The sequence below is a fragment of the Haliaeetus albicilla genome, chromosome 12, assembly GCF_947461875.1.
Source record: "Haliaeetus albicilla chromosome 12, bHalAlb1.1, whole genome shotgun sequence".
Taxonomy (NCBI): domain Eukaryota; kingdom Metazoa; phylum Chordata; class Aves; order Accipitriformes; family Accipitridae; genus Haliaeetus; species Haliaeetus albicilla.
In genome coordinates, this window is record NC_091494.1 from 18,929,939 (window position 1) to 18,946,024 (window position 16,086).

Here is a 16,086-nt window from a genome sequence, read left to right on the forward strand (position 1 = left end):
AGAGTAGATAGTATTTAATTTTCCAAGTTATTCATATGAAGGATCTAGCCATGCACTTCATACCTAGCCTGTATATTTTTTGGCCCGTTTGTGAATGATCGAAACCTGACGTGGTTTGGTGTCCTATGTTAAATATTTTAATGGTCTTAATGCCCCTGTCAAGTTGCCACTGGGATTTTCTGTCAGTTTCGTGGCAAAAAGTCAAAGAGCGAAAGCAGTAGGCCTAAAAAAAAACATGCTATGGTGATCCTGTGAGGATAGGGCAGCCTTGAAGCTCTGCAGTTTTGTTGCTATCCCTGGGCTACAGGAAGAGAATTTCTATCTTTATCATTGCCCATCTGGCACCTTTCACAGGCAGCAAGAACAAAGAAGTAAAATGTACTGGTCCCTACCATCTGCTTCTGCTTATAAAGTCTAGAAAGAGCCTGATAGGGAAGAAAGAAAAAAAAAACCCAACCCCTTCATTTCCCACCAAACTGTTCTGGCAGGTACACATTTTTGCCTGTACTTCTTACATATCTTAGCTCAACTCTAGAGGCCCTTGGTTCCCTACAGCAATACCACTGCTTGATGCAGAGCATCCCAAACGCTCCTAGCCCCACATCTTCATTCACAAGCGTCTAATAGCCTGGAAAGAAAGGTTGCGTTGTTTGAGATTTGCTTTATTGGATCAGCCTCTGTTTTATCTAGAATAGGAAAATTCCTGTGGGTTTAATAGGAGGTATTACCCTACAGATTTTCTCTGGTTCCGCCTCCTTTCCCATCAGCCACATCCCCTCTTGCTGCAAGACTGCATACACCATGTGTTGGCTCGACCCCTTCTGTCTCTGACAGAAGTTTGGCCAAAAAGAGCAGATTTTCTGCTACTTTGATCATTTCCTGTGGTAAAAAGTGAAGGGAATTATCTGACCCATGGTCTTTTTTTTTCTTAGTTTTGAAAAATAACATGGATTTACATTTGCAAGTTCCCTTAAAAAGTGTACTTGTTTTTCAATAGCATTTTGCTGCTAGTTTAGTGATTGTCTTACAGAACTTATTTTTTTTTAGAATCAGAAAACACATTGGTCCGATCTCAAATTCGGAGATTCAGCTGCTGTATTAAATCAGTAATGAACTTTGCTATGATGAAGCAGCAACTAAAGAGTAGTATCAAATTCATAGACAATACGAAAGTGACAACTTCTTCCCTGTTAAAAAAATTTTACATTTAAAAAAATAAGCTTAATTCTCTTCTGGTGGGGATAGTGTTATTTTTGGCTATAAATGTGCATTGCATAATGTGTTTAGAAATAAGTTAACCCTTTTATTAAAAGCACTATTATAGTAGATCTATGACATATGTGATATAAGCACTCTGAAATATTAAGTTTTCTTTTGTCAAAATCACCAAGGTTCTAGATCAGAAAACACATCTCATGCTTGTCTAACCCTATGTTGAAATAACGACACTACCTGTTGACCTAAATGGTGTAAGCATTTGGGCAACAAGGGCCTAAAGTATGACGCCAAGTGATAATCAGTGACCTCGACGGGGCCTGCAATTGCACCCTGAAAACTAGTTCATTATGTATTTTTTCTGTCCCAGAGATCACAAAGTAAATGAGCAACATGAAAATACCTACTGAAATAATGTCTTATATCAGAATATTCTATAGGAATACATTCCAAATAAATTATTGCAATATACACTGTCTTTATAAATGTGGCACTACAGCATTTAAAATATATGTTCACGCTTAGTAGTGGAACCACACTCTTTCAGCTCAGAAAAATGCCACAACGTGCATATGTATATATAGACTTTTTCCTGTTAATCATTTACTGAGAGTGCATAAAAACAGTTGTACTTGTTTGCATGGAGCCTTTTTTTTTCTTTTTTTTTTTTTTTGTTTTTAAACTTTGCTGTGCTAATTATATGAACAGCACAGATTTTGACGGATACGCTCTTGAGCTGAGGCCAGGGAGTGCATGGCTCCCTTTGTATGAGTTCTACTCTGGAAAGAAATGTTGAACATTTTGAAGTTTGAAAATAACTGTTATTTTAAAATATTACAGTAAGTTACTTTGGTGAATTTACTACTTGTGTATTTTTTTTTTTTTTTTAATCAGCCTGTTAACTAAAATCATGACCTGGCTACATTTCATGTTTTATTTTATAAAATCCACCAAAACCCCACACACCTCAAAAGCAAAGGGAGATCTAGAGCAGTTTGTTTTCCTTCAGTGTTAAAAAAGGAAAAAGAAGACACATACTTATTTATACATGTATGCATGTACTTCACTTCAAAATATAATCAGAAAGGGGGAAAGAATCTGCAGTATCCTTGTTAAAACAAAAATTGCACTAAACCACTTAAAACAAAGTCTTACCACAACAAAAATCGGCACTGTCATCATTAATAACATATTGCCTTTCATATGCAGAGGTAATAAGGAGGCTGCACTGTGATCCATATAACCTCAATAATGTATAAATGAATCAAAAAGAATCTAATTAGTTCAGCAGCACCAAAAATTATTAAGTAGAAACATCAAAGGAGCCAGTGGGACGTTACATTTTTTTTGTCAGACACGCTGCAGAGCTGCCCTTCAGAATCCTCTGACTTTATAGCTGGAAGCAGTCCTCGCGAATGTAGGTCACAGTAACTTAAAAGCACTGGAGCTAAAGGATGCCACCCCAGTACCCGCACCCTCCCTGAGCAGCACTGCCCTGCAGCCTCCTCAGCACCATCTCCGCACGTCCCACACGAAGTTCTGCACCATCTAGGATCTAGGCAAAGGAAGGGTGGAGCCAGCTCCTCACCTCCTGTCTGCAGCCACACAAGATAGTACATCCTGAAAGCATTATGTTTGCTACAATCCCTTTTTCCTCCTTCCCCTCAGCGCAACTGCGGAAAAGAAGGAAGGGTAGATTGGAACAGTATCTCGGCTTCCACAGAGACATGCTACAAGCGAGGGAGATAGAAAGGACAGTTCAACAGACAACTGCAAACACTACAGAGGCACAGGACCTCCCTGGAGATGGCCCTGGCCTCCTATGAATTCCTCCGGAGTCCTACAGCTGTTCCTGCCATCCAGATGGGAAAACGTGTGTGTGCACACATGTGAGAGAGCTGCTGAGGAAATACCTGTGGAGGCATCTAACTCAAAGGTAGAACAGCGTGTTTTGATAAAGAAATATTTATTTATGAAAAAACAGTGAGAAGACTTTTATACTGTACCACACAGATGCAGACATCCGTGCCTTTTTGCAGCGTATACTGCTAGGCTTGTATTGCATCAGAGATATAACACAGTGAGAAAACCATACCCCAGGGGAATGTAGCTTGGACTGATTTTTCACAAAGAAAAGTCCTAATCATACAATTCACTGAAGTCAGAAAAGTTTCATTTAAAAATAAACAAAACCTAATACTGGGGTCCACTATACTTAAGTCCAGGAATTATTTTTTTTCTAACCTTGAATATACAGATATATAAGCTTAGCTTGTATCTCCTTCAACAGGATGTATTTGTCCACAACCCAGTAATGTTTCACTCTCCTTTGAAATTAAGTAAAAGCATCACATGCAAGAGAAACAATAAAGCTATAAAAGGAAGACCTTTCACCATTCCAGGACTGTTCCATATCCCAAACCAAAAGGTTTACTTATTCAAAGGAAGAAATAGGACAGTACTTGTACAGTAAAGGTTCAAACCACGGTAACCACATTTTTTAGGTACATTCTCCAATAGCTTTCAACATTGTTCAATTTGCAGACGTATTAAAAAAAAAATCCAATTATGCACTGCAGCTGGGCAGACAAACAAAGCCCGAAGACTTGCTCTTCTATTTACCTTTCATGGAACGTATAGAAGGCAACAGATCCCACGGGTCCACAAAGACCAGGCTGAAAAAAATCATCATTGCGATTATGGGAACTACTGCAGCGTACCCCTAAGGTTCACTCACAATTCCCAAGGAATTCAACTGGAGGTGGACCGCGCCTCAAAAGTTAGCGAATTTTTCCTGTTATCTACAACATCAAACTCGGACTACTTTGACAGAAATCTGTACTGAGGAGCTCCAACACAAACCTCTGAGGAATCAAAGGGCCCACTCCGCCAGACCTTCACAGTCCTAAGCAGACACATGCAACACACACAGGGCTATCCAGCAGGGTAATGTTTTTCAAGAAATAAATTGTTATGGAAACTCACAAATTTAACACCGATGGCTCACACCACCTGCAAAAGTTAAAATACAAAACTTCTCAAAAGGTAACACAGAATGCTGATAAAGGCAAACAAAGCCAGCCTATGCCACTGCAGCAACCGGCAGCGCTCTGCAGACAGAGCAATCCCAATGCCTACAGCACTGTCCAGCTTTCCACAAACACAACTACAGAGTTATCTCTGTCAGAGGTGTCCTGAGGAGGAGGGATAGTACTGGGGGAGGGACAGTACTTATGAAAATAGAACTGAATTGAGGCCTGTATGCTGCTGTCTAGAACTACAGTAACATTTGTACCACCCATTCCCTGGGGGAAATGACATACAATGCAAACAGGCCTAGTTGTTCAATTATTCAAGTATTAAGAGATTCACAGAAAGACATCTGAGAAACATAACATTTTAATAGATGAAATAAATACTCCAGTACATGCAAGATAAAAACTGACATTGGAAAAAAATTAAAAATCACTTTTGTTATAGTGTAATTTTTTGTTTGTTTGTTTAAACACTCACAGTAGCTTTTCCCCCAGTTTGGAAATCAACACATGGAAAACATAATCACAACCTCCAGTCCTTCCACTCCTACACACCAAATGCACTTCTAACCTAACACTTGATGCAAAATAAAAAAAAGTCATACAAAACAAAAACAAACAAAATAGTAGCTACATCCATCATCTATGTGTTGTTGGTTTTTTTTTTCATTTTTTTTAAATGAGTGAGAACTGAGGTAACCTTTTTCCTGCACAACCGAACAGTAAAATTTAGAAGGGAAATTTCGGAAGACAAGACAAGACAAACTTTAAAAACCGCACCCAGCGCGATTAAAGCTTTTTTTTTTTTTTTTTTTCTCCTTTTTTAAGATACCCCCACCTCCCCAAATATAAAAAACTTTTAAACAGTTATTACCATTTGTGTGAAGACCTTGTTGAATAAAGGAAAATTTATCTGCAGATACTTGCTTGACTTTAAAGAAAAAGAAGCCAAAACTGGCTACCTTTATTAGTACGTATGGTTTGAATGTGTTCTGCTTCTTCACCGCATGAAATCAAAGGATGGGGCTCATCCAAGCAAATTCTTTGGTATACAAAAAAAGGGGTGAGGAGGTGGGATATTATTTTCCTTTAGCAATGACTGGGATCTAAACAGAAGATGTGGGGGTTAATTCACAGAATTGGAGTTCACTGGCGGTAAAGTCCTGGGTGAAGATCTTTCTCTTAGTGCCTGAGATAACAGGTTGCAACCATCCGAGACGGCGCAAGCTGAGTTCCTCAACCTTTCCCTGTAATCGCTCATTTTGGTGCTACTTTCGGGGTGTTGGGCTATATCCCTGAGGCATTGGGTCAGGAGCACACAAGCAGATACCACACTCATGGCTCCTCCTAGGATGGCAGTTTGCACAGCTTTGCCCTCTGGATTAATGGTGGCAGCTTTACCCAAAAACTGGGGCTCAGTGGCAAAGCCCACCAGAGCGTAGACAGACTGCACCAAAGGTCCACTGAACAAGACGCATCGGTTCCTGGTCAGCTCACTGGGCGAAGTCTTGACCTCCTTGACACACGCCAAGAGGGCAGAGGCGCTGGTGCTCATACATTTGACACTGAGTTTGAACTGCTCCTTAGCAAATTTATCCTTGGATTTCTCACTGGCCAGCACGCAGGCGTCTGTCAGGAATTTCAAGTTCTTGGACATGTTCTGAGAAACCTCCAGCAGGAGCTGAGGGCTCATGTCTGCCAAAGGGGTGGTCTTGAGGACCCCGCAGCCGTGCTCCACCTCATGCCTACATCGGGTCACCTTGTAGCGATCCACCAAGCCAGGCATAGCAGGCTGGGCCCCCGGAGTCTCCACTGCAGCCAGGTAGGCAGCGTGGGCAGAGCATTCGGTCAGGGAAACCACCAGCTCCCCCATCTCCATCAGGCTTTCCCCCACCTCCCCGAAGCGTCCCATGTTGAGCTGGCTCTGGACGTCATGGGTCAAGATGGAGAGTCCTTTGGTCCTGGCAATGATCGTGTCCCTGCACTTCTCGAAGGACTCGCCGAAGACAGACAGGCTCTCGGTGTTCACCGGCCTGGTCTCGCTCGACAGCAGAAGCAGATCAGCCACCAGTTGCATCTTGATCTTGCAGTGGTCGCAGATAGAGATGAGCTTCTTCCTCTGCAGGGAACCGCTGCTGGGGATGCCGCCGCCAGACACCTCGCTGCTGGACTTGCCAGAGCCACCGCTAGCCATAGCGCCGGGGGGGCACTCGCATGCCGCTCGCTACCCCGCTGCCACCGCCTCTGCCGCCGCCGCCCGAGCAGTCCCGACTGAGCCCGGCAGGATCGCTCTGCCTTTTCCGCAACATCATTCCATTAATCGCCGGGAGGCAAGAAAAGGCTCTGGGCGCCGGGGCTGCCGCTGCTGCGGGGAGCGAGCTCCGCCGGGGCGCCCGCCCCGCTCCGGCGCCAGCCTTTGCTCCTACGGCGCTCCCGCGGCGGGTCGGCGCTCGCCGGGAGCCCCCGGGCCCCGCTCCGGCATCGTTTGGCTAAAAATATTTTTTTTCTTTTTTCTTTCTTTTTTTTTGTTTCCGCACGTTGGCTTCCCTCCCTTCCACCACCTCCTCCTCCGGCTTCCCGGCTGCGGGATCCTGCGCAAAGTTCCCCTTTACGAGACGGAATACCTCAGAGACGCCCGGCCGTCGCACGGAGTCGGGGCAGGGGCGCAGCCGCCCTCCGAGTTGCTACCGTGCCGCCGGCTCCTCCGCTCGGCGAGCGCCAGCCGGGCGCAGCTCGCGAGGGCCGGAGGGGCGGCGGCTGCGCACCATGTGCCGCCCCCGGCGCGCCCGCCGCGGCCCCGCGCCGCCGGCTCGCAGGAAGCGCCCCGGAGGGTGTGGCCCGCCCGCCGCCCCGCGCCGCCACAGCCCCGCCGCGCACCCCGCCGCCGGGCCGGGGAGGGGAGAGGGGGCGCCGCGGGGGACCGGGACGGGAGGGGAGCCGCGGGAGGGGAAGGGGGGGGGGGGGAAGAAGAGAGAGAGGGGAGAGGGGGAAAAAAAAAAAAAAAGATCCACCGGATCCGGGTGCTGGGGGCGGGCGCGCGGGATCCGTTCCCCTTCCTTCTGCCGCTGCCTCACTCCTTCCTGCCTCGATCATTCACGCGGCCGCTGCGAGCTCGCTCCCCGCCGCCGCGGTCCATGCCCCTTCGCCCAGGGCCCCGCAGACTCGGCGCCGCCGGCCCCTCCTCGCCCGACTCCCGCTGTGGCCGCCGCCGCACCAACTTAGGCTCTTCCCGCAAACAAGGGTGGTGGCTCCGGGCTACAGCCGCGGATGCTGCGACCCGCCCGGCCTTGCGCTCCTCCTGCCATGTTTTCTGGCTGAGTCGCCAACTCCCAGGGAAAAAAAAAAAAAAAAAAAAAAAAAGAAGAAAAAAAAAGAAAAAGAAGAGGGGGGAGGAAATCTTCTTTTAAATTCCCTTTCTCAGGCTTTCAGACAAACTACTGGGAAGAGGCGGCTGCGGCGGATCTGCCAGCCAGACGCTGCATGGCTCTGAGGGAGGCTCCCCCCTCCCCGTTGCCTTTGCTGTAACCTCACTTAAGCCTATCGAAATCTTTTGTGCGGTGTCACCGCCCTTCGTTTAAATCCTGCCCTCCCCCCGCCGCCCCGCTCCACGCCCGCCGCCTCACGCTCCTCCCAGGCGGAGGGGGCAGCAGCGCCGTGCCGCGGACGGCACCGCCCGCCCGGCGGCCGCGGGCCCGCGCCGGGCACCGGCCAACGGCCCCAACGGCCGCCGCCGCCGCCGCCGCCCCCCCCCACCTCCCTTCCCCTCCCCTCCCCTCAGACGTGAGGCGAACCCCGTCCCCGCCGGGCGCGCGATCGGAGAGGGCTGAACGAATAAATAAACGACGGCGGGGGGGAAGCGCGGGGGGTGAGGAGGGGAAGAGAAGAGAGAGAAGAGGCGAGGCCGGTGGGAGGAAAGTGAAAGGGAAGCCGGAGAGGGGCAGCCGGATGAGCTCAGCCCGGGCGGGCCGGTGCGGCCGCCGATTGGGCGGGAGCGCGTCGCGCAGTCGGACATCGGCGACGGAGGAGATGCCGAGAAGCCGCCCTCCGCCCCAGCCCGCCGGGGCACCGGCGCCCCGGGTGCCGCTCCCCCGCGGCGCGCTGCGCTCGCCAGGCCTGCTGCCCCGGGCGGCCCGCCAGGTAAGTTCGACGTTCCGGTCAAAACTCCGGCCCCTGTCACCGCTCGGCCCGGTGCCGCAGGGGGCAGCGGGCTGGCAGCGCCGGGGCCGCGGCTCCGAGCGCCCTTTGCGGACTGTGGCGCTTCAGGTGGAAGAATCCGTTCCCTCTTGCAGCCGGCACGGCGACGGACCAAAGACGGGCTCACGGCGCTCAGGACAGCGGGCCTTCCTTACACCGGCGGGGGGCTTCGGCGGGCTTTGCTCCCATGGAGCTAAAAAGCCCAGCCTCTTGCTAGTCGCAGTTGGTGCCGTAAATATGGTTCGGGGCATCGCTGCGTCTGTATTTACAGAGAGATGCTTCCCTCCGCGCTGGTCTTGACCCATTTTTTAAACCAATGAAAAGGAATTTAGTGTGTTTCTTTCATGTTTCTGTCATTGTTTCTGAAGACTGCTTACCGTTTGTTAGAATTTAGCAGGGAAAATGTAAAACTGCTGACGCGAACTGTGTACGGAAAGCCTCTGCAAAGCCGACTTTCTCTGGCCTGTTTCCAATCTGCAGCACACCAAGAACTTTATTAGACGATTCTTGTCAAAAGCAAGATGTTAGGCTCAGTAACTCTGAGGCGTTCAACTAAATGCCGTTAAACAATAATAAAATTAAAATTACTAATTGGGCTGGAACAAGTTATAAGAAGATGGGTTTAATGCTGCCTGGGATGCTTCCAAAGGGAATATATAGTTTGGTAAACGATGGTGATGAGAATATTTACGTCCCACGCATTAGATTCTCTCCTGTTACGCCGTATCTCCGTCAACATAATCCTCAATAATCGGGGTCCATGTTGAAACCACATCTTCCATTTGTTACATATCAGCCAAATAACATTCTTTTGCTTCTTTCACCAAGACTTTCCTTTTTTAAGTTAGCCTCTTAATTCTAGGCATTTACAATGCATTTAGCAGGCTACAGAAATCTAGAAATAGGTTTGTCCCAATTCACAGTTACATTAACATCCTGCTACATTTATACTACTGCAGGGGTATAAGTGACCTTGAAATAACTAAAAATTGGACCAGACTGCTCACTTGCAGGCCAGATCCGGCGATGTCCTGGCACAAACAGAGCCCATCTAATAGACTGCATACATTTAAAGAGCTTCAGACAAGTTTATTTGTACATATTCTCACTCATTAGCTAGAGGAACCCTTGGCCTTCTCTATGGACTTGTAGAGTAGTGAGACGTGAGCAGGATGACTACAGATGTGGAAGTGGAGGGTTAACAGGATGCATGCTTCTGGGGGGGGACCCTTTCTGTAGAGCCAGGCTTGAGGAAAGGGGCAGATACTGGTCTTTGGGTGTGTCAAAAAAATACGGCAGTTCTCCACCCATCCCTCCTCACAGAAACAGTGTGAGGGAAATTCTGTTTACTTGAGTCAGATTATAGCAGTTTAAAGGAAGGTCATGATTTGGGCCTAAACAATTTTGGCTTACTGCCAGCAACTCATTTTCAAAACTATAAATAGGAATGATTTCAGAGCACTCTGAAAAATAAAAATCAATGGACAGAAGCAGCCAGCTGAATTGTATTTCAAAATATTTTCAGAATGTCCTTAAATGAGGCAGTGAGATATTATGTAGCACAAGGAATGCCTCTCATAAATACTTACCTAGTTTATTTTTAATGAGGATTGACTACATTTAATTGGGGTTTGAAAGTTTTCATTTTAGAAAACGTAGGTCTCACCCCTGGCTAGAAGAGGTGTTAAGTGACCTAATAATCGTTTCCATTTATAGATGCTGCCGCCTGCTGTGATGTTCCGTATGATTTGTGCCATTCCCCAAGGACAAAGCGGAGAGATCCTTGGTTTGGACAGTTCCTGCTGTGGCTCCTCCACCAGCCCTCCTCCCAGCTGCCCGCACCAGAAACACAGCTAGGCCTTAACCCATGGCAGTTCCTAGCAGCTGACAGGGCCACCAAAGCTCTTAGTTACTGCTATAATATAAAGCAAATATTCTTTGAGCTCCTTTAATCTGTCCACAAGACTGATCCAGTGCTTATCAGCCTCAGTATTAGCAAGGGGCAGAACTGGTAATTATTGTCATGTCGTAGGTGTTGCTTGTGGACGGTTTCCCAGGCAGTCTTGCCAAATGTCATTTTCCTCCAGTAGCAGCCCTGGGTGTTCAGCTCTTCTGCATATGAAATGTATGATGAAGAGCGACCTGACTTTCACTGAAAAAATAATGTAGAAAATGCCACCTTAATTGGTTGTTTGCACCATGGAAGAGGCATTTCTTGGAGCAGCTGCCTGTTAGAACCTTCCTACAGACTGTGTTGTTGCATCATAAGTACACCTGGCCTGGCTGGGTTCAAGATCACCCACGGTCTGTGTTTACCATGGTTATTATTTGACCATAAACACATAGTCTTACTCTAAAAAGCAGCCTTGAAGGCAGATTCTCTTGGGTCTGGTAATTTGAGTAGAATAGATCAGCTAGATACATGCTGTAAAGGTCGGGTAGATGTATCTGTGTGGTTTAGGAGCAAACTTTTACTTGGTGATGTTTGGGGTGGGTATTATTTCCTTCATAAGTCTTTGGCACATCTCTCTGAAGGAGAATGTGTGCGTACCCATTTATTTCATGGCTGCTGAGTCCAAAGGTGACCTGCAGGACTTGGGCAGCTCTGTGAATTGGTGTAAAGACTTAGAAGACGTGAAACTCGGGTGGCCACGCTTGGCCTTAAAAAGCTTTCACTGACAGAGTCTGAATGAAATAACTCTCTGGGGTTCAAAACAGCAGGCATTGTCAGATACAAGGGATTAAAAGGCTTTTTAATGTGGCTTAGTAGTGTACAGAAGATTGGCTTACTTGTATGAGCTCTTCTTTCTTCACATTGATCTTTATTTTGCATTGTGCTTAGTACAACAGAAACTGGAGGCTGAAGCCTTCTTTCCTGAATCATCTCACAGGACTTGGCCCTTTTATTGCTTAGTAAAATCTTTTTTTTTTTTTTTTGTGAAGGAGGAATCGATTTTTGTCAGTGTAGCCAGTGTTGAGTAATAGCTGAAGAATACCAAGTTGTAATAATTTTATGAACACTGTATGTGGCCAGGTTGGTGAGAGGAAGTTACTATACAATGGGTTATACTACTTTATATTACTTTCCTGTATAGATGTATTGATCTAACTTAATAGGGAGCTAGCTGATGAAGGAATAAAAGGCAATTCAGTGGTTCCCCTGTGTCAGCTATATGTGGCTAAATCCATGAGGTGGTAATTACAAGAACGATAGCTCCAATTCTGAGGGATGCAGCTGGTTTGTCAGGCTGAGAACTAAAAATCAGAGGATGATAAAGTTGGCAGAGACTGATGGAAGAAATAATTTAACACAGAGGCAGACTTTGCAGAAGAGGCTGGAAAAAGCTGGGCCTTCCTTTTTGCAGGAATGGAATGGTAAGTCATACGGAAGGAAAGGCAAGTGTGTTGACTGTTTTATTGTTTTTAAGATCTATTTTGTCTTAAGTGGTTTGGTGCTAAGTAAGTGTTTTGTGGTCAGTACTTAGAGCCATTACTTCACAAGAGACTAAAACTGTAAGGTCTGGGTCTGTCTCGGGTCTGCAGAGGTAATCATGGTTGATACACTGGGGATGCAACCTGAGAACTGGTCTGTGTGTAGCAAAAAAAGACAGCTAGAGATGGGGAGGAACAGTTAACTGGTCACTTGCAACAGCAAAATGTAAGCACAGTCACAAGTTTTGTTTTTTCTTTGAAAATTATTTTGTCTATTAATAAGTAGCTTTTAGAATAATAGGTGGGCTTTCACAGACAGGCTTAACCTTGGTGTTTTGATGTAGGGGTTTTTGTTGTTTTGGGTTTGGTTTTTTTTAATATGGCATAGTCAGAAACACAGTATCAAAGGTAAGAAAAAATTTATTACGCAGATACCAGCAATGTAAATATCTCAGTTATGTCTAAAATACCAGTCAGCTCCTGTTGCTCAACTGAAAGATAATACAGAAAAGTGGTTTTTATTTTGTTGTCCTTTTATTCACCATTTATTGTACTGTTGTTTTCACCACTTACCATATATAATTGATTGGTTGTCCCCTGCTGTTACCATGGATATTTAATACATTGACATGGAAAAGAGACACGTTTTTATGAAAAGGAAAACACAGCTATAAAACTCCTCTTGCATGGAATGGAAGACTGTGCCATATTTTATGTTGATGCAGCCAGTAATGGCTTCCTGCTCCATGTTCTTATCTACCATCTACACATGTGGATATCCATCCTACACCTCATGTTTTATGAGGCAAGTGCCTAGGAGAGCATTAGGTGCAATGTAGCTCCTTGTGGCCATTCTCCCTCCCTGGAGCAGGCAAGGAGGGCCAGGTTTGTAGGTCAGTTGGCTTGAAACTCAGAAGCACTTAATGGAAGAGTGGTAAATGCTATTGATTAGAATGGTCCAGCATAAACAGGAATCCAAGACCCTCCCTTGAGACTCTTAGGTCTCGGGGCGGGGGGGGGGGGTGAGATCAAAAGAGAGCACAGTATTTTGAACAAAATGTGCAAGGGCCCACCCTTCCTGAATTGCACTTTTGGTAATATGTTCTGTTGTGCAGCTGTAATACTTTACAGAAGGGTTTGGGTTCCCCCCCTCCCCCGTCCCCCCCCCCCCCTTTTTTTTTAATATATATCATGAGAGAAATTTAATAGATGTTTTCATAGGAGTCTCTGATCCTACACTTTTCTCATTGTGCCTGTGTGTTCTATGAGGAGAGCTGTTGACCATTACCAGTTTAAGTCTAGCACCTTTAAGTCATCAGAAGTTCGTGTAATGTATTACTTACATTAGATGTAGGTGCCAAAACTGACCTGTAAACCTAAAATTAAATTGGGACTACAAAATTAATTTCACTTAGATTGTGGAAATTAGACTATAAATGGAATTCCTGTGGGAACTGTGTAAACCTTCTTTGACATTGATTTAATGTAATTCTTTTCTTAATAGGGTAACTTTAAATTGTGTAACTAGTACATAGTTTAAACCAGCACAGATTTGTAGTGACTCTTGCAGTAAGATGAGTATTAACAGGAACATTCTGTGGTGTTTCTGAATTTAAGCATTACAGTGTATAGCTTTATTGCAGCTGACTAGAAAGTCATACCCCCTCCCCAAACCTGATCAGATAGGTAACGATGCAAAGCTAACATGTAATTTGTCAAACATCTCCATTCAGTCAATGAGTTTTAATTTATAAAATGCACATGCGCAGGATAACATAAAGTTAGGGTAAAGATTTATTTTGTGGTCAAGACTGAATTCAGAATCTGAATTTCAAGGTTAGTACCTGAATCAGATTTTCATGTTCAAATCACAATAATTAACCCCTAATTTGGGAGAATTTTGAATAAAGACTTAATTTTTCAAATTGGACCCAGGAATTCAAGGTCTGGAACAAAAATCTGTGTTCTCTTAATAGATGGCAAGTGAGTGTGCTTGTTTTATGCATGAAATTAATTTGAGGACTGAAATTATTCTGACTCATTCTAATCTTTGTGCTCTAGATGATAACATATTTTGCTTGCTAGTAACAGTATTAAAAAGCATATTTTCTTTCCTTTCTTGAGATTTAGAAAGACTCTTTTTTTTTAAAGATAACATGTTCGGGTCCGATTCTTCAAGTTTTCCTCCAAATGTGATGGCATTTAGAGGTCTGAAATAACACATGCACTGTCTTTGCGTGAGAGCTCGTGCATTAGATCATCTCTGCAGGGGAGCATTTAGGGTACTTAAGATAATTTGACTTATGAAAGCATTAATTTTGAATGTGTTACTGAAAGTAACTCAGAATATGCTGACATTCTGTAAAATGTGTGAGAATGCTTTTAAATGGGCTAAGCATACTCTGAATTCTGGGTCATCTTAAAACTTGCTTCGAGTTTTCTGGGATCTGTTACTCGGCAAGTCTTCTGTATTGTTTAACACAATATTGTCCTGGTCCTTTACTAAGCTGGTAGGTGCAAAAGCAGTTCTAATGCCTGTCGGGCTGTATAAAGAGCACGGCTGTACACCAGACCTCAATCATTTTAGATACTCAAAGTAATCACTAAAAGGCTGCCTTTTGCAACACCGCATTCATCTGAGCCACTATAAAACATCCTCTTGTATTAGTAGAGTTCTTAAAATGAATTAATTCTTCCAGACACAGCATGTATTGATAGCAGGGTAGCCCTTCCATGTTCATTCTCGCTTCTGAATGCTTTAGGCTGATCTTCTGATCCTGTTAGTTCAATCTCTTAATTGTCTATATGTCCTTCCAAGACGGCACTGCCCTTTCCTTGATGAAGTAAAGGTCTTTGTTCTTTCCAAGGTTTCATTCCAAGGAATGTCAAGGGACAAGCTTTAAGACCCTACTGTACTCTATTTGCAAAGAAAAGTAAAATGTGATGAATGAGAATCCACTTTAAAATAGAAAACTGCACACAAAAAGTCTCCACCAGCGAAGACTTGAGAGAGCTTTTGGCAGCTAAAAATATATGCGCATTCTCCTAACTCATAAGAAATAATGGTATGGGAAATATATTTTGCACTACTTCCAAAAATGCAAGTTATATTAAAAAAAAAAAACCAGAAAGAGAGAATCCCGAACTTCATTAACAGAAACTTAGAACATCCTGAAGCCTTGCTGACTCAACCCTACTCAATAATGAAAACAGTTTACATCAACAGAGGGAGGTAGATTTGCCTTTCTGATAAGGTGTAACTTTATAATTAAAAGTACTACTCATAAAATTTGCGTATTATAGAAGCAGAAATGATAGCCATAGCTTGAGACATTCCCTAGCATGACTAGAGGGGAAGCTACAAGGTAAAGCCTTAAACACTTTACTTTTGCAATCTACAATGAAAGTAGCCATCTATTATCGGATATATTCTATATTGTAATCATAATAGTGTTAGCTACTAGGACTATAAAAACTATTAAGGAACATGAAAAATGCTTAAGCTGTAAAAAGCGTATTTGTATGATTCTATAGATACTCTGAACAAAACACAGTGTGCTTCAATAAAAAGAAAATGCAATTTAATTTGCCCCTGTCAGTGATAAGTATTTCTAGCTGCATTGCTTTTGTTTCTTGCATGGGAAAGAACAGCAGAGTACAGAGGCTGAATAGGTGTTTGTGCTGCAGCTGACTCCACAAAGAGCATATGTTGAACAAGTTCTTCCTGGACACAGAATTCTGCCTGAACAGAGATAGCTGCAAGGTCAGAGCCAAGCATGAAAAATATCTCCCTTTCAAATTAAAGCTTTTATATGCACGACAAGGAGATGTGTAGTGTTGTTTGGTGCAGTGCTGGATATACTGAACAACTTGTTCACTCACCAAAGGGAATTGGATTACTTTTGAAATCCACATCTGAATGTAGGACCAGATATTAAAGAAAGGCAAAGTTGGCTTGGTTTGTTCGAGTAAGAGAAAACAGAATTGAAGAAAATATTTCCCAGTAGAAATTCAGTGAAAATATGCTGTAAGTCCAGCATTCCAAAATTGAATCTTTAGTCTTTATTTTCTTTCCAGTGAATGTATGCGTGATCCAGTAATAACAAAAGTTACCAGAAACATATTTTAGTAAAACCTCATTAATCAGTATACCTGATGTTCATTACATTTAATGAGAAATCACTGAGCAAATGTGCTCATTAGTGACTTA

At 44.4% G+C, this 16,086-nt stretch overlaps 1 protein-coding gene and 1 long non-coding RNA gene across 2 annotated transcripts; one reads left to right on the forward strand and one right to left on the reverse strand.

Moving 5' to 3' along the window:
- Positions 1-4,598: 4,598 nt before the first annotated feature.
- TLNRD1 (talin rod domain containing 1) lies at positions 4,599-7,820 on the reverse strand. The gene has a single exon (XM_009925649.2). The coding sequence runs from the start codon at positions 6,442-6,444 to the stop codon at positions 5,377-5,379; it is 1,068 nt and encodes a 355-aa protein (XP_009923951.2). The 5' UTR covers positions 6,445-7,820; the 3' UTR covers positions 4,599-5,376.
- A 105-nt stretch (positions 7,821-7,925) lies between these two features.
- On the forward strand, positions 7,926-15,461 carry LOC138688056 (uncharacterized). The gene is made up of 3 exons (XR_011327108.1): positions 7,926-8,387; positions 10,161-11,819; positions 14,744-15,461. It is a non-coding gene; the product is annotated as an uncharacterized lncRNA (long non-coding RNA).
- The last annotated feature ends 625 nt before the right edge of the window (positions 15,462-16,086 follow it).